Below are 24,028 nucleotides of genomic sequence, written 5' to 3' on the forward strand. Positions count from 1 at the left end.
AGAAACACGCGTACACACACACACAGAAACACACAGAAACACACACACACACACACAGAAACACGCGTACACACACACACACAGAAACACACAGAAACACACACACACAGAAACACACACACACAGAAACACACAGAAACACACACACACAGAAACACACACACACAGAAACACACACACACACACACACAGAAACACACACACACACACACACACACAGGGGACAGTTGTAATACTCACCACTACATCCTGTATGAACAGGTTGTCTGGTCCCTCAGTAAAGTCCTATAGATCTATTCATTACTCATCACGTTGTTTACAAAGCTCTGCTCCAACAAACCTCGCTTCACTTCCTAGTTGAAATATACCAGTATAAGGGTTGGTTACCTGTTGAGGTCCCTCTTGTCTCTACTAAGTTTGGTAAATCCTCCTTGTAGTTTGAGCTCTCCTCATCTGGATTCCCCAGTGCCGCTAGGGCAGTTTAAAACCCTAATGAGATTTCTAATTGTTTTGATTACCGTAAATATCGTGTAATGTATCTGTATCTGTTACTGTATCTTGTAGTTTAAATATTTGTATTGTTTATTGTATTGATCATATTGATTATTGGAATTGTTGTCCTCACAACATCATTGGAAATGAGACCCTTCGTCTCAATGGAATCCCCTGTATAAAATACATTCTCTCTCTCTATTCAATTACATTCAATTCAAGGGGCTTTATTGGCATGGGGAAACATATGTTACATTTTTTATTTTATTTATTTCACCTTTATTTAACCAGGTAGGCTAGTTGAGAACAAGTCCTTTATTTAACCAGGTAGGCTAGTTGAGAACAAGTCCTTTATTTAACCAGGTAGGCTAGTTGAGAACAAGTCCTTTATTTAACCAAATGCTAGTTGAGAACAAGTCCTTTATTTAACCAGGTAGGCAAGTTGAGAACAAGTCCTTTATTTAACCAGGTAGGCAAGTTGAGAACAAGTTCTCATTTACAACTGCGACCTGGCCAAGATAAAGCAAAGCAGTGTGACAACATACAACAACACAGAGTTACACATGGAGTAAAACAAACATACAGTCAATAATACAGTAGAAAAACATTGCCAACGCAAGTGAAGTAAATAATATACAAAAGTGAAATAAATAATAAAAATGAACAGCAAACATTTATGTTCTCTGTCTGCAGCAACGGTCCACTGTAGCTTCCATGATGCACAGGCAGGAGACTGTGGAGTGTCTGAAGAAGTTCAACGCCAGGCGGAAACTGAAGGTAACTCTCCTCTTTCACTGTCCTCTGTTCTAATCAGAAACGCAAGGTATGTGTCTCTGTCTACCCAGAGCTTTATTCCCTATACCGTACTCTACTGTCTACCCAGAGCTCTATTCCCTTTACCGTACTCTACTGTCTACCCAGAGCTCTATTCCCTATACCGTACTCTACTGTCCACCCAGAGCTCTATTCCCTATACCGTACTCTACTGTCTACCCAGAGCTCTATACCCTATACCGTACTCTACTGTCTACCCAGAGCTCTATTCCCTATACCGTACTCTACTGTCTACCCAGAGCTCTATACCCTATACCGTACTCTACTGTCTACCCAGAGCTCTATTCCCTATACCGTACTCTACTGTCTACCCAGAGCTCTATTCCCTATACCGTACTCTACTGTCTACCCAGAGCTCTATTCCCTATACCGTACTCTACTGTCTACCCAGAGCTCTATACCCTACACCGTACTCTACTGTCTACCCAGAGCTCTATTCCCTATACCGTACTCTACTGTCTACCCAGAGCTCTATTCCCTATACCGTACTCTACTGTCTACCCAGAGCTCTATTCCCTGTACCGTACTCTACTATCTACCCAGAGCTCTATTCCCTATACCGTACTCTACTGTCTACCCAGAGCTCTATTCCCTATACCGTACTCTACTGTCTACCCAGAGCTCTATTCCCTATACCGTACTCTACTGTCTACCCAGAGCTCTATTCCCTATACCGTACTCTACTGTCTACCCAGAGCTCTATACCCTATACCGTACTCTACTGTCTACCCAGAGCTCTATACCCTATACCGTACTCTACTGTCTACCCAGAGCTCTATTCCCTGTACCGTACTCTACTGTCTACCCAGAGCTCTATTCCCTATACCGTACTCTACCCAGAGCTCTATACCCTATACCGTACTCTACTGTCTACCCAGAGCTCTATACCCTATACCGTACTCTACTGTCTACCCAGAGCTCTATTCCCTATACCGTACTCTACTGTCTACCCAGAGCTCTATTCCCTATACCGTACTCTACTGTCTACCCAGAGCTCTATTCCCTATACCGTACTCTACTGTCTACCCAGAGCTCTATTCCCTATACCGTACTCTACTGTCTACCCAGAGCTCTATTCCCTATACCGTACTCTACTGTCTACCCAGAGCTCTATTCCCTATACCGTGCACTACTGTCTACCCAGAGCTCTATTCCCTATACCGTACTCTACTGTCTACCCAGAGCTCTATACCCTATACCGTACTCTACTGTCTACCCAGAGCTCTATTCCCTATACCGTGCACTACTGTCTACCCAGAGCTCTATTCCCTATACCGTACTCTACTGTCTACCCAGAGCTCTATTCCCTATACCGTACTCTACTGTCTACCCAGAGCTCTATACCCTATACCGTACTCTACTGTCTATCCAGAGCTCTATTCCCTATACCGTACTCTACTGTCTACCCAGAGCTCTATTCCCTATACCGTACTCTACTGTCTACCCAGAGCTCTATTCCCTATACTGTACTCTACTGTCTACCCAGAGCTCTATTCCCTATACCGTACTCTACTGTCTACCCAGAGCTCTATTCCCTATACCGTACTCTACTGTCTACCCAGAGCTCTATACCCTATACCGTACTCTACTGTCTACCCAGAGCTCTATTCCCTATACCGTACTCTACTGTCTACCCAGAGCTCTATACCCTATACCGTACTCTACTGTCTACCCAGAGCTCTATTCCCTATACCGTACTCTACTGTCTACCCAGAGCTCTATTCCCTATACTGTACTCTACTGTCTACCCAGAGCTCTATTCCCTATACCGTACTCTACTGTCTACCCAGAGCTCTATTCCCTATACCGTACTCTACTGTCTACCCAGAGCTCTATTCCCTATACCGTACTCTACTGTCTACCCAGAGCTCTATTCCCTATACCGTACTCTACTGTCTACCCAGAGCTCTATTCCCTATACCGTACTCTACTGTCTACCCAGAGCTCTATTCCCTATACCGTACTCTACTGTCTACCCAGAGCTCTATACCCTATACCGTACTCTACTGTCTACCCAGAGCTCTATTCCCTATACCGTGCACTACTGTCTACCCAGAGCTCTATTCCCTATACCGTACTCTACTGTCTACCCAGAGCTCTATTCCCTATACCGTACTCTACTGTCTACCCAGAGCTCTATTCCCTATACCGTACTCTACTGTCTACCCAGAGCTCTATACCCTATACCGTACTCTACTGTCTACCCAGAGCTCTATACCCTATACCGTACTCTACTGTCTACCCAGAGCTCTATTCCCTATACCGTACTCTACTGTCTACCCAGAGCTCTATTCCCTATACCGTACTCTACTGTCTACCCAGAGCTCTATTCCCTATACCGTACTCTACTGTCTACCCAGAGCTCTATTCCCTATACCGTACTCTACTGTCTACCCAGAGCTCTATTCCCTATACCGTACTCTACTGTCTACCCAGAGCTCTATACCCTATACCGTACTCTACTGTCTACCCAGAGCTCTATTCCCTATACCGTACTCTACTGTCTACCCAGAGCTCTATTCCCTATACCGTACTCTACTGTCTACCCAGAGCTCTATTCCCTATACCGTACTCTACTGTCTACCCAGAGCTCTATACCCTATACCGTACTCTACTGTCTACCCAGAGCTCTATTCCCTATACCGTACTCTACTGTCTACCCAGAGCTCTATACCCTATACCGTACTCTACTGTCTACCCAGAGCTCTATTCCCTATACCGTACTCTACTGTCTACCCAGAGCTCTATTCCCTATACCGTACTCTACTGTCTACCCAGAGCTCTATACCCTATACCGTACTCTACTGTCTACCCAGAGCTCTATACCCTATACCGTACTCTACTGTCTACCCAGAGCTCTATTCCCTATACCGTACTCTACTGTCTACCCAGAGCTCTATACCCTATACCGTACTCTACTGTCTACCCAGAGCTCTATTCCCTATACCGTACTCTACTGTCTACCCAGAGCTCTATTCCCTATACCGTACTCTACTGTCTACCCAGAGCTCTATTCCCTATACCGTACTCTACTGTCTACCCAGAGCTCTATTCCCTATACCGTACTCTACTGTCTACCCAGAGCTCTATTCCCTATACCGTACTCTACTGTCTACCCAGAGCTCTATTCCCTATACCGTACTCTACTGTCTACCCAGAGCTCTATTCCCTATACCGTACTCTACTGTCTACCCAGAGCTCTATTCCCTATACCGTACTCTACTGTCTACCCAGAGCTCTATACCCTATACCGTACTCTACTGTCTACCCAGAGCTCTATTCCCTATACCGTACTCTACTGTCTACCCAGAGCTCTATTCCCTATACCGTACTCTACTGTCTACCCAGAGCTCTATTCCCTATACCGTACTCTACTGTCTACCCAGAGCTCTATACCCTATACCGTACTCTACTGTCTACCCAGAGCTCTATTCCCTATACCGTACTCTACTGTCTACCCAGAGCTCTATACCCTATACCGTACTCTACTGTCTACCCAGAGCTCTATTCCCTATACCGTACTCTACTGTCTACCCAGAGCTCTATTCCCTATACCGTACTCTACTGTCTACCCAGAGCTCTATTCCCTATACCGTACTCTACTGTCTACCCAGAGCTCTATACCCTATACCGTACTTTACTGTCTACCCAGAGCTCTATTCCCAATACCGTACTCTACTGTCTACCCAGAGCTCTATTCCCTATACCGTACTCTACTGTCTACCCAGAGCTCTATACCCTATACCGTACTCTACTGTCTACCCAGAGCTCTATTCCCTATACCGTACTCTACTGTCTACCCAGAGCTCTATACCCTATACCGTACTCTACCCAGAGCTCTATTCCCTATACCGTACTCTACTGTCTACCCAGAGCTCTATTCCCTATACCGTACTCTACTGTCTACCCAGAGCTCTATACCCTATACCGTACTCTACTGTCTACCCAGAGCTCTATACCCTATACCGTACTCTACTGTCTACCCAGAGCTCTATTCCCTATACCGTACTCTACTGTCTACCCAGAGCTCTATTCCCTATACCGTACTCTACTGTCTACCCAGAGCTCTATTCCCTATACCGTACTCTACTGTCTACCCAGAGCTCTATTCCCTATACCGTACTCTACTGTCTACCCAGAGCTCTATTCCCTATACCGTACTCTACTGTCTACCCAGAGCTCTATTCCGTATTCCCTATACCCTATTCCCAATACACTATGCCCTATGCCCTATTCCTTATACCATATTCTCTATACCCTATTCCCTGTACCCTATTCCCTGTACCCTATTCCCTGTACCCTACACCCTGTACCCTATACCCTGTACCCTATACCCTGTACCCTACACCCTGTACCCTATTCCCTGTACCCTATACCCTATTCCCTATACCCTATTCCCTGTACCCTATTCCCAGTACCCTATTCCCTATACCCTATACCCTATTCCCTGTACCCATACCCTATTCCCTATACCCTATACCCTATTCCCTGTACCCTATACCCTATTCCCTATACCCTGTACCTTATTCACTGTACCCATACCCTATTCCCTGTACCCATACCCTATTCCCTATACCCTATTCCCTATACCCTATACCCTATTCCCTGTACCCATACCCTATTCCCTTTACCCTATACCCTATTCCCTGTACCCTATTCCCTGTACCCTATTCCCTATTCCCTGTACCCATACCCTATACCCTATTCCCTATACCCTAATCTCTATTCCCTGTACCCTATACCCTATTCCCTATACCCTATACCCTATTCCCTGTACCCTATTCCCTATTCCCTATACCCTATACCCTATTCCCCGTACCCTATTCCCTATTCCCTATTCCCTGTACCCTATTCCCTATTCCCTATTCCCTATTCCCTGTACCCTATTCCCTGTACCCTATTCCCTGTACCCTGTACCCTATTCCCTATTCCCTATTCCCTGTACCCTATTCCCTGTACCCTATACCCTATTCCCTGTACCCTATTCCCTGTACCCTATTCCCTGTACCCTATACCCTATTCCCTGTACCCTTACCCTATTCCCTATACTGTGCACTACTACAAGGCCCATAGGGGTCTGATCAAAAGGAGTGCACTTTCCAATCATTTTTCATTTGTTCATAATATTTAATTCTACAGTTCTGTTTCAGTTTTATATTATTGTCAAAAAGAAAATATCACAATAAATATCCTTAAAAAAAAAGAGCAGTCCCTTATATAGAGAATAGGGCACCCTTTGGGATGCAGCCAAGCACACACCCTTCTCTCTCTCTCTCTCCCCCCCTTTCCACCTGCTTTGAAATGATCAGTCCTTCAGTAGAGACTATAATACCACTGCTGTTGTCTGTTGAAATGATCAGTCCTTCAGTAGAGACTATAGTACCACTGCTGTTGTCTGTTGAAATGATCAGTCCTTCAGTAGAGACTATAGTACCACTGCTGTTGTCTGTTGAAATGATCAGTCCTTCAGTAGAGACTATAGTACCACTGCTGTTGTCTGTTGAAATGATCAGTCCTTCAGTAGAGACTATAGTACCACTGCTGTTGTCTGTTGAAATGATCAGTCCTTCAGTAGAGACTATAGTACCACTGCTGTTGTCTGTTGAAATGATCAGTCCTTCAGTAGAGACTATAGTACCACTGCTGTTGTCTGTTGAAATGATCAGTCCTTCAGTAGAGACTATAGTACCACTGCTGTTGTCTGTTGAAATGATCAGTCCTTCAGTAGAGACTATAGTACCACTGCTGTTGTCTGTTGAAATGATCAGTCCTTCAGTAGAGACTATAGTACCACTGCTGTTGTCTGTTGAAATGATCAGTCCTTCAGTAGAGACTATAGTACCACTGCTGTTGTCTGTTGAAATGATCAGTCCTTCAGTAGAGACTATAGTACCACTGCTGTTGTCTGTTGAAATGATCAGTCCTTCAGTAGAGACTATAATACCACTGCTGTTGTCTGTTGAAATGATCAGTCCTTCAGTAGAGACTATAGTACCACTGCTGTTGTCTGCTGTAATGATCAGTCCTTCAGTAGAGACTATAGTACCACTGCTGTTGTCTGCTGTAATGATCAGTCCTTCAGTAGAGACTATAGTACCACTGCTGTTGTCTGTTGAAATGATCAGTCCTTCAGTAGAGACTATAGTACCACTGCTGTTGTCTGTTGAAATGATCAGTCCTTCAGTAGAGACTATAGTACCACTGCTGTTGTCTGTTGAAATGATCAGTCCTTCAGTAGAGACTATAGTACCACTGCTGTTGTCTGTTGAAATGATCAGTCCTCCAGTAGAGACTATAGTACCACTGCTGTTGTCTGTTGAAATGATCAGTCCTTCAGTAGAGACTATAGTACCACTGCTGTTGTCTGTTGAAATTATCAGTCCTCCAGTAGAGACTATAATACCACTGCTGTTGTCTGTTGAAATGATCAGTCCTTCAGTAGAGACTATAGTACCACTGCTGTTGTCTGTTGAAATGATCAGTCCTTCAGTAGAGACTATAATACCACTGCTGTTGTCTGTTGAAATGTGAAATGATCAGTCCTTCAGTAGAGACTATAGTACCACTGCTGTTGTCTGTTGAAATGATCAGTCCTTCAGTAGAGACTATAGTACCACTGCTGTTGTCTGTTGTAATGATCAGTCCTTCAGTAGAGACTGTAGTACCACTGCTGTTGTCTGTTGAAATGATCAGTCCTTCAGTAGAGACTATAGTACCACTGCTGTTGTCTGCTGTAATGATCAGTCCTTCAGTAGAGACTATAGTACCACTGCTGTTGTCTGTTGAAATGATCAGTCCTTCAGTAGAGACTATAGTACCACTGCTGTTGTCTGTTGAAATGATCAGTCCTTCAGTAGAGACTATAGTACCACTGCTGTTGTCTGTTGTAATGATCAGTCCTTCAGTAGAGACTATAGTACCACTGCTGTTGTCTGTTGAAATGATCAGTCCTTCAGTAGAGACTATAGTACCACTGCTGTTGTCTGCTGAAATGATCAGTCCTTCAGTAGAGACTATAGTACCACTGCTGTTGTCTGTTGAAATGATCAGTCCTTCAGTAGAGACTATAGTACCACTGCTGTTGTCTGTTGAAATGATCAGTCCTTCAGTAGAGACTATAGTACCACTGCTGTTGTCTGTTGAAATGATCAGTCCTTCAGTAGAGACTATAGTATCACTGCTGTTGTCTGTTGAAATGATCAGTCCTTCAGTAGAGACTATAGTACCACTGCTGTTGTCTGTTGAAATGATCAGTCCTCCAGTAGAGACTATAGTACCACTGCTGTTGTCTGTTGAAATGATCAGTCCTTCAGTAGAGACTATAGTATCACTGCTGTTGTCTGTTGAAATGATCAGTCCTTCAGTAGAGACTATAGTACCACTGCTGTTGTCTGTTGAAATGATCAGTCCTTCAGTAGAGACTATAGTACCATTGCTGTTCTTCTTCTCTTTTTTATTAACATTCCTCTTTTCTAACAATCTTTAATTATTGAATTGTTCTCTCCTCCCCTCCTCTTTTCTGCTCTCTCCTTCCCTCCTCTTTTCTGCTCTCTCCTTCCCTCCTCTTTTCTGCTCTCTCCTCCCCTCCTCTTTTCTGCTCTCTCCTCCCCTCCTCTTTTCTGCTCTCTCCTCCCCTCCTCTTTTCTGCTCTCTCCTCTCCTCCCCTCCTCTTTTCTGCTCTCTCCTCACCTCCTCTTTTCTGCTCTCTCCTCCTCTCCTCTTTTCTGCTCTCTCCTCCCCTCCTCTTTTCTGCTCTCTCCTCCCCTCCTATTTTCTGCTCTCTCCATCCTTCCCTCCGTTCTTTCTGTCCCCTCCACTCTTTCAGGGAGCCATTTTGACCACACTGCTGGTAACAAAAAACTTCTCAGGTACGTCCTCACTCTCGCTCTGTCTCCTTCTCTCTCTGTCCTTCTCTCTGTCTCTCTGTCCTTTTCTCTGTCTCTCTGTCTCTCTCTCTCTCTCTCTTTCTGTGTGTAAAACTCCAAAAGTAATTTCACTTTACTCCCCATATCTGACTGTTTTGCAGTTATTTTTTTAGTTATGCTTTTCTTTAGAATTAAATAATCCGATTTTCTTTTTTCTTTACAATTAATCATTTTCTTCTTTTTAATTGTTTTTTTATTTCTTTACGTCCTTTGTTTGGGATGTGGTACCCTTCGAGGTAAGAACTCACTTCCTCTCTGTCAGCCAATCAGTGGCCAGGGTTTCATGTCACTTCCTCTCTGTCAGCCAATCAGTGGCCAGGGTTTCATGTCACTTCCTCTCTGTCAGCCAATCAGTGGCCAGGGTTTCATGTCACTTCCTCTCTGTCAGCCAATCAGTGGCCAGGGTCTCATGTCACACCCTTTGTCGGTACTCTTATACCCCTTTCACACTATCGGGCCGACCCCAACCAAACTGCGCGGGCTCTGATATTTTCTTTACACATTGTCTCGTCGGCACGGTTACAGTAACTACGTTAGGATGCGTAACCATGGCCAGCTCAGTACAGCTTCGTTTGGTTCGACTCAGTAGTGTGAATATCCCTTTTAACACATCTTGATTTTATAATAGTACATATACACAGTGCATTGGGAAGTATGCGGATCCCTTGACTTTATCCACATTTTTTTTACGTTACAGCCTTATTCTAAAATTGATTAAATTGTTGTTTTTCAATCTAAACACAATACCCCATAATAACAAAGCAAAAATTTATCTTAAAAAAAACTACTGAAATCTTGTTTCTCGTGGTCTGAGAGTCCTTTTGGTGCCTTTTGGCAAACTCCAAGCGGGCTGTCATGTGCCTTTTACCTGAGGAGTGGCAGCCACTTTACCATAACGGCCTGATTGGTGGAGTGCTGCAGAGATGGTTGTCCTTCTGGAAGGTTCTCCCATCTCCACAGAGGAACTCTGGAGCTCTGTCAGAGTGACCATCGGGTTCTTGGTCACCTCCCTGACCAAGGCCCTTCTCCCCCGATTGCTCAGTTTGGCCGGGCGGCCAGCTCTAGGAAGAGTCTTGGTGGTTCCAAACTCCTTCCATTTAAGAATGATGGAGGCCACTGTGTTCTTGGGGACATTCAATGCTGCAGAAATGTTTTGGTACCCTTCCCCAGATCTGTGCCTCGACACAATCCTGTCTCGGAGCTCTACGGACATTTCCTTCGGACCTCATGGCTTGGTTTTTGCTCTGATATGCTCTGTCAACTGTGGGATTTTATATAGACAGGTGTGTGCCTTTCCAAATCATGTCGAATCAATTGAATTTACCACAGGTGGACTCCAATCAAGTTGTAGAAACATCTCAAGGATGATCAATGGAAACAGGATGCACCTGAGCTCAATTTTGAGTCTCATAACAAAGGGTCTAAATACTTATGTAAATAAGGTATCTGTTTTTCAATTTTAATACATTTGCAAACATTTCTAAAAACCTATTTTCACTTTACCATTATGAGGTATTGTGTGCAGATTGCTGAGGATTTTTTAAATTTAATACATTTTAGAATAAGTCTGTAACCTAACAAAATATGGAAAAAGTGAAGGGGTCTGAATACTTTCCGAATGCACTGAATATAAACAGGATGTTATGAATAGTGAATAAAGTACATTCACATCCACAGAATACTTCATGTAGTATATACACAGTATATATACAGTATATAATGAATAGTAAATACAGTACATTCACATCCACAGAATACTTAATGTAGTGTATATATACAGTATATAAATTGTATATTATGAATAGTAAATACAGTACATTCACATCAACAAAACACTTCCTGTAGTATATACACAGTATATATATACAGTATATTATGAATAGTGAATATAGTACATTCACAGAATAGTTCATGTAGTGTATATACAGTATGTTATGAATAGTGAATATAGTACAATCACATTCACAGAATTCTCCATGTAGTGTATATATACAGTATATGTGCAGTATGTTATGAATAATGAATATAGTACATTCACATAATACTTCATGTAGTATATACTATATGTAGAATATGTTATAGCATGACGATGCAGATGCATGCAATGATTTTATACAATTACTTTATGCAATTACTTTAATACTGACTTTAATACCATGACTTAATACTATGACTTAACACTATGACTTTAATACTGACTTTAATTCTGACTTTAATACTATGACTTTAATACTGACTTTAATTCTGACTTTAATACTATGACTTTAATACCATGACTTTAATACTGACTTTAATACTGACTTTAATACTATGACTTTAATACTGACTTTAATTCTGACTTTAATACTATGACTTTAATACTGACTTTAATACCATGACTTTAATACTGACTTTAATACTATGACTTTAATGCTGACTTTAATACCATGACTTTAATACTGACTTTAATTCTGACTTTAATACTATGACTTTAATACTGACTTTAATACCATGACTTTAATACTGACTTTAATACCATGACTTTAATACTGACTTTAATTCTGACTTTAATACCATGACTTTAATTCTGACTTTAATACCATGACTTTAATTCTGACTTTAATACTATGACTTTAATACTGACTTTAATACTGACTTTAATACCGACTTTAATACTGACTTTAATGCCATTACTTTAATACTGACTTTAATTCTGACTTTAATACCATGACTTTAATACTGACTTTAAAACTATGACTTTAATACTGACTTTAATTCTGACTTTAATACTATGACTTTAATACTGACTTCAATACCATGACTTTAATATCATTACTTTAATACTGACTTTAATTCTGACTTTAATACCATGACTTTAATACTGACTTTAATTCTGACTTAACACCATGACTTTAATACTGACTTTAATACAATGACTTTAATTCTGACTTAACACCATGACTTTAATACTGACTTTAATTCTGACTTTAATACCATGACTTTAATACTGACTTTAATACAATGACTTTAATACTGACTTTAATATCATTACTTTAATACTGACTTTAATTCTGACTTTAATACCATGACTTTAATTCTGACTTTAATACCATTACTTTAATACTGACTTTAATACCATGACTTTAATTCTGACTTTAATACCATTACTTTAATACCATGACTTTAATACTGACTTTAATACTGACTTTAATACTGACTTTAATACTGACTTTAATACCATGACTTTAATACTATGACTTTAATACTGACTTTAATACTGACTTTAATACTGACTTTAATACCATGACTTTAATACTATGACTTTAATACTGACTTTAATACTGACTTTAATACCATGACTTTAATACTGACTTTAATACTGACTTTAATTCTGACTTTAATACCATGACTTTAATACTATGACTTTAATACTGACTTTAATACTGACTTTAATACCATGACTTTAATACTATGACTTTAATACTGACTTTAATACTGACTTTAATACCATGACTTTAATACTATGACTTTAATACTGACTTTAATTCTGACTTTAATACCATGACTTTAATACTGACTTTAATACCATGACTTTAATACTGACTTTAATACCATGACTTTAATACTGACTTTAATTCTGACTTAACACCATGACTTTAATACTGACTTTAATACAATGACTTTAATTCTGACTTTAATACTATGACTTTAATACTATGACTTTAATACTGACTTTAATACTGACTTTAATGCCATTACTTTTATATCACTTTATATTTGAAACGTTTTGAAACACAAGGAAACGTGTCTCTGTCATTTAACAGATTCAGCCATTTAGTCCCTGCCTGTTTCAAAACGTTTCCTCTTGTTTTGAGTCTAATGAACACAGCCCTGTTGCACTATGGAGGCTGTCTGTCTCTGTGTGAAGCACTGGTGTTTACCTTCCTCTCTCTCTCTCTTCCTCTTCCTCTCTACAGCAGTCAAGAGTCTGCTGAACAAGAAGGCTGACGCCGTCAAGGTGAGTTTCTGTGGCAGTGTTCCAAATGGCTCCCTTTGTTTCCCTACATCGTACACTACCTTTGGCCAGAGCCCTCTGCAGAAAGCAGTGCACTAATTAGAGAGTAGGTTGCTGATTGGCCCTCTGAAGAAAGCAGTGCACTAACTAGAGAGTAGGGTGCTGATTGGTCCTCTGAAGAAAGTAGTGCACTAATATAGACAGTAGGATGCTGATTGGCCCTGTCTTTTAATGTAACATAGAGAGTAGGGTGCTGATTGGCCCTGTGTCTTTAAATGTAACATAGAGAGTAGGGTGCTGATTGGCCCTGTGTCTTTTAATGTAACATAGAGAGTAGGGTGCTGATTGGCCCTGTCTTTTAATGTAACATAGAGAGTAGGGTGCTGATTGGCCCTGTGTTTTGTAATGTGAGATTAGGGTGCTGATTGGCCCTGTGTTTTGTAATGTGAAATTAGGGTGCTGATTGGCCCTGTGTTTTGTAATGTGAGATTAGGGTGCTGATTGGCCCTGTGTTTTGTAATGTGAGATTAGGGTGCTGATTGGCCCTGTGTTTTGTAATGTGAGATTAGGGTGCTGATTGGCCCTGTGTTTTGTAATGTGAGATTAGGGTGCTGATTGGCCCTGTGTTTGTAATGTGAGATTAGGGTGCTGATTGGCCCTGTGTTTTGTAATGTGAGATTAGGGTGCTGATTGGCCCTGTGTTTTGTAATGTGAGAGTAGGGTGCTGATTGGCCCTGTGTTTTGTAATGTGAGATTAGGGTGCTGATTGGCCCTGTGTTTTGTAATGTGAGATTAGGGTGCTGATTGGCCCTGTGTTTTGTAATGTGAGATTAGGGTGCTGATTGGCCCTGTGTTTTGTAATGTGAAATTAGGGTGCTGATTGGCCCTGTGTCTTTTTCCGTAACAACTGATCACCTGTTCTCCTTAACACCTCCCATTTCCTGTAGTTTTGTCTCTGGTTTCCTGTAGTCACTAAGTTCTGCCATCTCAGTACTCTGGTATAGATAGCCCTGTGTCAGTACTCTGGTATAGATAGCCCTGTGTCAGTACTCTGGTATAGATAGTCCTGTGTCAGTACTCTGGTATAGATAGTCCCGTCTCAGTACTCTGGTATAGATAGTCCTGTCTCATTACTCTGGTATAGATAGTCCTGTCTCAGTACTCTGGTATAGATAGTCCTGTCTCAGTACTCTGGTATAGATAGTCCTGTCTCAGTACACTGGTATAGATAGTCCCGTCTCAGTACTCTGGTATAGATAGTCCTGTCTCAGTACTCTGGTATAGATAGTCCTGTGTCAGTACTCTGGTATAGATAGTCCTGTCTCAGTACTCTGGTATAGATAGCCCTGTGTCAGTACTCTGGTATAGATAGTCCTGTCTCATTACTCTGGTATAGATAGTCCTGTGACAGACCGTCTCAGTACTCTGGTATAGATAGTCCTGTCTCAGTACTCTGGTATAGATAGTCCTGTCTCAGTACTCTGGTATAGATAGTCCTGTCTCAGTACTCTGGTATAGATAGCCCTGTGTCAGTACTCTGGTATAGATAGTCCTGTCTCAGTACTCTGGAATAGATAGTCCTGTCTCATTACTCTGGTATAGATAGTCCTGTGTCAGACCGTCTCAGTACTCTGGTATAGATAGTCCCGTCTCAGTACTCTGGTATAGAGAGTCCCGTGTCAGTACTCTGGTATAGATAGCCCTGTCTCAGTACTCTGGTATAGATAGTCCTGTGTCAGTACTCTGGTATAGATAGTCCTGTGTCAGTACTCTGGTATAGATAGTCCTGTGTCAGTACTCTGGTATAGATAGTCCTGTCTCAGTACTCTGGTATAGATAGTCCTGTCTCAGTACTCTGGTATAGATAGTCCTGTGTCAGTACTCTGGTATAGATAGTCCTGTCTCATTACTCTGGTATAGATAGTCCTGTGTCAGTACTCTGGTATAGATAGTCCTGTCTCATTACTCTGGTATAGATAGTCCTGTCTCATTACTCTGGTATAGATAGTCCTGTCTCATTACTCTGGTATAGATAGCCCTATGTCTGACCGTCTCAGTACTCTTGGTATAGATAGTCCTGTGTCAGTACTCTGGTATAGATAGTCCTGTCTTCAGTACTCTGGTATAGATAGTCCCTGTCTCAGTACTCTGGTATAGATAGTCCTGTCTCAGTACTCTGGTATAGATAGTCCTGTCTCAGTACTCTGGTATAGATAGTCCTGTCTCAGTACTCTGGTATAGATAGTCCTGTCTCAGTACTCTGGTATAGATAGTACTGTCTCAGTACTCTGGTATAGATAGTCCTGTCTCATTACTCTGGTATAGATAGTCCTGTGTCAGACCGTCTCAGTACTCTGGTATAGATAGTCCCGTCTCAGTATTCTGGTATAGATAGTCCTGTGTCAGTACTCTGGTATAGATAGTCAAATCAAATCAAATCAAATTTATTTATATAGCCCTTCGTACATCAGCTGAAATCTCAAAGTGCTGTACAGAAACCCAGCCTAAAACCCCAAACAGCAAGCAATGCATGTGAAAGAAGCACGGTGGCTGGGAAAAACTCCCTAGGAAAAACTCCTGAGAAAGGCCAAAAACCTAGGAAGAAACCTAGAGAGGAACCAGGCTATGAGGGGTGGCCAGTCCTCTTCTGGCTGTGCCGGGTGGATATTATAACAGAACATGGTCAAGATGTTAAAATGTTCGTAAATGACCAGCATGGTCAAATAATAATAATCATAGTAATTGTCGAGGGTGCAACAAGCACGTCCGGTGAACAGGTCAGGGTTCCGTAGCCGCAGGCAGAACAGTTGAAACTGGAGCAGCAGCATGGCCAGGTGGACTGGGGACAGCAAGGAGTCATCATGCCAGGTAGTCCTAGGGCTCAGGTCCTCCGAGAGAAAGAAAGAAAGAAAGAAAGAGAGAATTAGAGAGAGCATATTTACATTCACACAGGACACCGGATAAGACAAGAGAATACTCCAGATGTAACAGACTGACCCTAGCCCCCCGACACATAAACTACTGCAGCATAAATACTGGAGGCTGAGACAGGAGGGATCAGAAGACACTGTGGCCCCATCCGATGATACCCCCGGACAGGGCCAAACAGTCCAAAGATAGTCCTGTGTCAGTACTCTGGTATAGATAGTCCTGTCTCAGTACTCTGGTATAGATAGTCCTGTGTCAGTACTCTGGTATAGATAGTCCTGTGTCAGTACTCTGGTATAGATAGTCCTGTCTCAGTACTCTGGTATAGATAGTCCTGTCTCAGTACTCTGGTATAGATAGTCCTGTGTCAGTACTCTGGTATAGATAGTCCTGTCTCATTACTCTGGTATAGATAGTCCTGTGTCAGTACTCTGGTATAGATAGTCCTGTCTCATTACTCTGGTATAGATAGTCCTGTCTCATTACTCTGGTATAGATAGTCCTGTCTCATTACTCTGGTATAGATAGTCCTGTGTCAGACCGTCTCAGTACTCTTGTATAGATAGTCCTGTCTCAGTACTCTGGTATAGATAGCCCTGTGTCAGTACTCTGGTATAGATAGTCCTGTCTCAGTACTCTGGAATAGATAGTCCTGTCTCATTACTCTGGTATAGATAGTCCTGTGTCAGACCGTCTCAGTACTCTGGTATAGATAGTCCCGTCTCAGTACTCTGGTATAGAGAGTCCCGTGTCAGTACTCTGGTATAGATAGCCCTGTCTCAGTACTCTGGTATAGATAGTCCTGTGTCAGTACTCTGGTATAGATAGTCCTGTGTCAGTACTCTGGTATAGATAGTCCTGTGTCAGTACTCTGGTATAGATAGTCCTGTCTCAGTACTCTGGTATAGATAGTCCTGTCTCAGTACTCTGGTATAGATAGTCCTGTGTCAGTACTCTGGTATAGATAGTCCTGTCTCATTACTCTGGTATAGATAGTCCTGTGTCAGTACTCTGGTATAGATAGTCCTGTCTCATTACTCTGGTATAGATAGTCCTGTCTCATTACTCTGGTATAGATAGTCCTGTCTCATTACTCTGGTATAGATAGCCCTATGTCTGACCGTCTCAGTACTCTGGTATAGATAGTCCTGTGTCAGTACTCTGGTATAGATAGTCCTGTCTCAGTACTCTGGTATAGATAGTCCTGTCTCAGTACTCTGGTATAGATAGTCCTGTCTCAGTACTCTGGTATAGATAGTCCTGTCTCAGTACTCTGGTATAGATAGTCCTGTCTCAGTACTCTGGTATAGATAGTCCTGTCTCAGTACTCTGGTATAGATAGTACTGTCTCAGTACTCTGGTATAGATAGTCCTGTCTCATTACTCTGGTATAGATAGTCCTGTGTCAGACCGTCTCAGTACTCTGGTATAGATAGTCCCGTCTCAGTATTCTGGTATAGATAGTCCTGTGTCAGTACTCTGGTATAGATAGTCCTGTGTCAGTACTCTGGTATAGATAGTCCTGTCTCAGTACTCTGGTATAGATAGTCCTGTGTCAGTACTCTGGTATAGATAGTCCTGTGTCAGTACTCTGGTATAGATAGTCCTGTCTCAGTACTCTGGTATAGATAGTCCTGTCTCAGTACTCTGGTATAGATAGTCCTGTGTCAGTACTCTGGTATAGATAGTCCTGTCTCATTACTCTGGTATAGATAGTCCTGTGTCAGTACTCTGGTATAGATAGTCCTGTCTCATTACTCTGGTATAGATAGTCCTGTCTCATTACTCTGGTATAGATAGTCCTGTCTCATTACTCTGGTATAGATAGTCCTGTGTCAGACCGTCTCAGTACTCTTGTATAGATAGTCCTGTCTCAGTACTCTGGTATAGATAGTCCTGTGTCAGTACTCTGGTATAGATAGTCCTGTCTCAGTACTCTGGTATAGATAGTCCTGTCTCATTACTCTGGTATAGATAGTCCTGTCTCAGTACTCTGGTATAGATAGTCCTGTCTCAGTACTCTGGTATAGATAGTCCTGTCTCAGTACTCTGGTATAGATAGTCCCGTCTCAGTACTCTGGTATAGATAGTCCTGTGTCAGTACTCTGGTATAGATAGTCCTGTCTCAGTACTCTGGTATAGATAGTCCTGTGTCAGTACTCTGGTATAGATAGTCCTGTCTCAGTACTCTGGTATAGATAGTCCTGTCTCAGTACTCTGGTATAGATAGTCCTGTGTCAGTACTCTGGTATAGATAGTCCTGTCTCATTACTCTGGTATAGATAGTCCTGTGTCAGTACTCTGGTATAGATAGTCCTGTCTCATTACTCTGGTATAGATAGTCCTGTCTCATTACTCTGGTATAGATAGTCCTGTCTCATTACTCTGGTATAGATAGTCCTGTGTCAGACCGTCTCAGTACTCTGGTATAGATAGTCCTGTCTCAGTACTCTGGTATAGATAGTCCTGTGTCAGTACTCTGGTATAGATAGTCCTGTCTCAGTACTCTGGTATAGATAGCCCTGTGTCAGTACTCTGGTATAGATAGTCCTGTCTCATTACTCTGGTATAGATAGTCCTGTGACAGACCGTCTCAGTACTCTGGTATAGATAGTCCTGTCTCAGTACTCTGGTATAGATAGTCCTGTCTCAGTACTCTGGTATAGATAGCCCGTGTCAGTACTCTGGTATAGATAGTCCTGTCTCAGTACTCTGGTATAGATAGTCCTGTCTCATTACTCTGGTATAGATAGTCCTGTGTCAGACCGTCTCAGTACTCTGGTATAGATAGTCCCGTCTCAGTACTCTGGTATAGAGAGTCCCGTGTCAGTACTCTGGTATAGATAGCCCTGTCTCAGTACTCTGGTATAGATAGTCCTGTGTCAGTACTCTGGTATAGATAGTCCTGTGTCTGTACTCTGGTATAGATAGTCCTGTGTCAGTACTCTGGTATAGATAGTCCTGTCTCAGTACTCTGGTATAGATAGTCCTGTCTCAGTGCTCTGGTATAGATAGTCCTGTGTCAGTACTCTGGTATAGATAGTCCTGTCTCATTACTCTGGTATAGATAGTCCTGTGTCAGTACTCTGGTATAGATAGTCCTGTCTCATTACTCTGGTATAGATAGTCCTGTGTCAGACCGTCTCAGTACTCTGGTATAGATAGTCCCGTCTCAGTACTCTGGTATAGAGAGTCCCGTGTCAGTACTCTGGTATAGATAAGCCCTGTCTCAGTACTCTGGTATAGATAGTCCCTGTGTCAGTACTCTGGTATAGATAGTCCTGTGTCAGTACTCTGGTATAGATAGTCCTGTGTCAGTACTCTGGTATAGATAGTCCTGTCTCAGTACTCTGTATAGATAGTCCTGTCTCAGTACTCTGGTATAGATTAGTCCTGTGTCAGTACTCTGGTATAGATAGTCCTGTCTCATTACTCTGGTATAGATAGTCCTGTGTCAGTACTCTGGTATAGATAGTCCTGTCTCATTACTCTGGTATAGATAGTCCTGTCTCATTACTTCTGGTATAGATAGTCCTGGTCTCATTACTCTGGTATAGATAGCCCTATGTCTGACCGTCTCAGTACTCTGGTATAGATAGTCCTGTGTCAGTACTCTGGTATAGATAGTCCTGTCTCAGTACTCTGGTATAGATAGTCTGTCTCAGTTGTAGATATCCTTCAGTACTCTGGTATAGATAGTCCCTGCCTGTCTCAGTACTCTGGTATAGATAGTCCTGTCTCAGTACTCTGGTATAGATAGTCCTGTCTCAGTACTCTGGTATAGATAGTACTGTCTCAGTACTCTGGTATAGATAGTCCTGTCTCATTACTCTGGTATAGATAGTCCTGTGTCAGACCGTCTCAGTACTCCTGGTATAGATAGTCCCGTCTCAGTATTCTGGTATAGGATAGTCCTGTGTCAGTACTCTGGTATAGATAGTCCTGTGTCAGTACTCTGGTATAGATAGTCCTGTCTCAGTACTCTGGTATAGATAGTCCTGTGTCCAGTACTCTGGTATAGATAGTCCTGTGTCAGTACTCTGGTATAGATAGTCCTGTCTCAGTACTTCTGGTATAGATAGTCCTGTCTCAGTACTCTGGTATAGATAGTCCTGTGTCAGTACTCTGGTATAGATAGTCCTGTCTCATTACTCTGGTATAGATAGTCCTGTGTCAGTACTCTGGTATAGATAGTCCTGTCTCATTACTCTGGTATAGATAGTCCTGTCTCATTACTCTGGTATAGATAGTCCTGTCTCATTACTCTGGTATAGATAGTCCTGTGTCAGACCGTCTCATTACTCTTGTATAGATAGTCCCTGTCTCAGTACTCTGGTATAGATAGTCCTGTGTCAGTACTCTGGTATAGATAGTCCTGTCTCAGTACTCTGGTATAGATAGTCCTGTCTCATTACTCTGGTATAGATAGTCCTGTCTCAGTACTCTGGTATAGATAGTCCTGTCTCAGTACTCTGGTATAGATAGTCCTGTCTCAGTACTCTGGTATAGATAGTCCCGTCTCAGTACTCTGGTATAGATAGTCCTGTGTCAGTACTCTGGTATAGATAGTCCTGTCTCAGTACTCTGGTATAGATAGTCCTGTCTCAGTACTCTGGTATAGATAGTCCTGTCTCAGTACTCTGGTATAGATAGTCCTGTCTCAGTACTCTGGTATAGATAGTCCTGTGTCAGTACTCTGGTATAGATATGTCTCATTACTCTGTATAGATAGTCCTGTGTCAGTACTCTGGTATAGATAGTCCTGTCTCATTACTCTGGTATAGATAGTCCTGTCTCATTACTCTGGTATAGATAGTCCTGTCTCATTACTCTGGTATAGATAGTCCTGTCTCAGTACTCTGGTATAGATAGTCCTGTCTCAGTACTCTGGTATAGATAGTCCTGTGTCAGTACTCTGGTATAGATAGTCCTGTCTCAGTACTCTGGTATAGATAGCCCTGTGTCAGTACTCTGGTATAGATAGTCCTGTCTCATTACTCTGGTATAGATAGTCCTGTGACAGACCGTCTCAGTACTCTGGTATAGATAGTCCTGTCTCAGTACTCTGGTATAGATAGTCCTGTCTCAGTACTCTGGTATAGATAGCCCTGTGTCAGTACTCTGGTATAGATAGTCCTGTCTCAGTACTCTGGTATAGATAGTCCTGTCTCATTACTCTGGTATAGATAGTCCTGTGTCAGACCGTCTCAGTACTCTGGTATAGATAGTCACGTCTCAGTACTCTGGTATAGAGAGTCCCGTGTCAGTACTCTGGTATAGATAGCCCTGTCTCAGTACTCTGGTATAGATAGTCCTGTGTCAGTACTCTGGTATAGATAGTCCTGTGTCAGTACTCTGGTATAGATAGTCCTGTCTCAGTACTCTGGTATAGATAGTCCTGTCTCAGTACTCTGGTATAGATAGTCCTGTGTCAGTACTCTGGTATAGATAGTCCTGTCTCATTACTCTGGTATAGATAGTCCTGTGTCAGTACTCTGGTATAGATAGTCCTGTCTCATTACTCTGGTATAGATAGTCCTGTCTCATTACTCTGGTATAGATAGTCCTGTCTCATTACTCTGGTATAGATAGTCCTGTGTCAGACCGTCTCAGTACTCTTGTATAGATAGTCCTGTCTCAGTACTCTGGTATAGATAGTCCTGTGTCAGTACTCTGGTATAGATAGTCCTGTCTCAGTACTCTGGTATAGATAGTCCTGTCTCATTACTCTGGTATAGATAGTCCCTGTCTCAGTACTCTGGTATAGATAGTCCTGTCTCAGTACTCTGGTATAGATAGTCCTGTCTCAGTACTCTGGTATAGATAGTCCCGTCTCAGTACTCTGGTATAGATAGTCCTGTGTCAGTACTCTGGTATAGATAGTCCTGTCTCAGTACTCTGGTATAGATAGTCCTGTCTCAGTACTCTGGTATAGATAGTCCTGTCTCAGTACTCTGGTATAGATAGTCCTGTCTCAGTACTCTGGTATAGATAGTCCTGTGTCAGTACTCTGGTATAGATAGTCCTGTCTCATTACTCTGGTATAGATAGTCCTGTGTCAGTACTCTGGTATAGATAGTCCTGTCTCATTACTCTGGTATAGATAGTCCTGTCTCATTACTCTGGTATAGATAGTCCTGTCTCATTACTCTGGTATAGATAGTCCTGTGTCAGACCGTCTCAGTACTCTGGTATAGATAGTCCTGTCTCAGTACTCTGGTATAGATAGTCCTGTGTCAGTACTCTGGTATAGATAGTCCCTGTCTCAGTACTCTGGTATAGATAGCCCTGTGTCAGTACTCTGGTATAGATAGTCCTGTCTCATTACTCTGGTATAGATAGTCCTGTGACAGACCGTCTCAGTACTCTGGTATAGATAGTCCTGTCTCAGTACTCTGGTATAGATAGTCCTGTCTCAGTACTCTGGTATAGATAGCCCTGTGTCAGTACTCTGGTATAGATAGTCCTGTCTCAGTACTCTGGTATAGATAGTCCTGTCTCATTACTCTGGTATAGATAGTCCTGTGTCAGACCGTCTCAGTACTCTGGTATAGATAGTCACGTCTCAGTACTCTGGTATAGAGAGTCCCGTGTCAGTACTCTGGTATAGATAGCCCTGTCTCAGTACTCTGGTATAGATAGTCCTGTGTCAGTACTCTGGTATAGATAGTCCTGTGTCAGTACTCTGGTATAGATAGTCCTGTGTCAGTACTCTGGTATAGATAGTCCTGTCTCAGTACTCTGGTATAGATAGTCCTGTCTCAGTGCTCTGGTATAGATAGTCCTGTGTCAGTACTCTGGTATAGATAGTCCTGTCTCATTACTCTGGTATAGATAGTCCTGTGTCAGTACTCTGGTATAGATAGTCCTGTCTCATTACTCTGGTATAGATAGTCCTGTCTCATTACTCTGGTATAGATAGTCCTGTCTCATTACTCTGGTATAGATAGCCCTATGTCTGACCGTCTCAGTACTCTGGTATAGATAGTCCTGTGTCAGTACTCTGGTATAGATAGTCCTGTGTCAGTACTCTGGTATAGATAGTCCTGTCTCAGTACTCTGGTATAGATAGTCCTGTCTCAGTACTCTGGTATAGATAGTCCTGTCTCAGTACTCTGGTATAGATAGTCCTGTCTCAGTACTCTGGTATAGATAGTACTGTCTCAGTACTCTGGTATAGATAGTCCTGTCTCATTACTCTGGTATAGATAGTCCTGTGTCAGACCGTCTCAGTACTCTGGTATAGATAGTCCCGTCTCAGTATTCTGGTATAGATAGTCCTGTGTCAGTACTCTGGTATAGATAGTCCTGTGTCAGTACTCTGGTATAGATAGTCCTGTGACAGACCGTCTCAGTACTCTGGTATAGATAGTCCTGTCTCAGTACTCTGGTATAGATAGTCCTGTCTCAGTACTCTGGTATAGATAGCCCTGTGTCAGTACTCTGGTATAGATAGTCCTGTCTCAGTACTCTGGTATAGATAGTCCTGTCTCATTACTCTGGTATAGATAGTCCTGTGTCAGACCGTCTCAGTACTCTGGTATAGATAGTCCCGTCTCAGTACTCTGGTATAGAGAGTCCCGTGTCAGTACTCTGGTATAGATAGCCCTGTCTCAGTACTCTGGTATAGATAGTCCTGTGTCAGTACTCTGGTATAGATAGTCCTGTGTCAGTACTCTGGTATAGATAGTCCTGTGTCAGTACTCTGGTATAGATAGTCCTGTCTCAGTACTCTGGTATGGATAGTCCTGTCTCAGTACTCTGGTATAGATTATCCTGTGTCAGTACTCTGGTATAGATAGTCCTGTCTCATTACTCTGGTATAGATAGTCCTGTGTCAGTACTCTGGTATAGA

At 42.2% G+C, this 24,028-nt stretch overlaps 1 protein-coding gene across 3 annotated transcripts in view; it reads left to right on the forward strand.

Moving 5' to 3' along the window:
* Positions 1-24,028, forward strand: part of LOC115189418 (calcium/calmodulin-dependent protein kinase type II delta chain) — a 131,416-nt gene that overhangs the window by 35,220 nt on the left and 72,168 nt on the right. For 2 of the 3 annotated variants that reach the window (XM_029748035.1, XM_029748034.1), the window contains exons 11-13: positions 1,186-1,269; positions 9,152-9,194; positions 13,208-13,248. In XM_029748035.1, the coding sequence (XP_029603895.1) occupies positions 1,186-1,269; positions 9,152-9,194; positions 13,208-13,248 (168 nt within the window). The remainder of the gene's footprint in view (positions 1-1,185; positions 1,270-9,151; positions 9,195-13,207; positions 13,249-24,028) is intronic. The other variant, XM_029748036.1, reaches the window with a different exon arrangement.

This window comes from Salmo trutta, unplaced genomic scaffold (assembly GCF_901001165.1).
Source record: "Salmo trutta unplaced genomic scaffold, fSalTru1.1, whole genome shotgun sequence".
NCBI lineage: Eukaryota > Metazoa > Chordata > Actinopteri > Salmoniformes > Salmonidae > Salmo > Salmo trutta.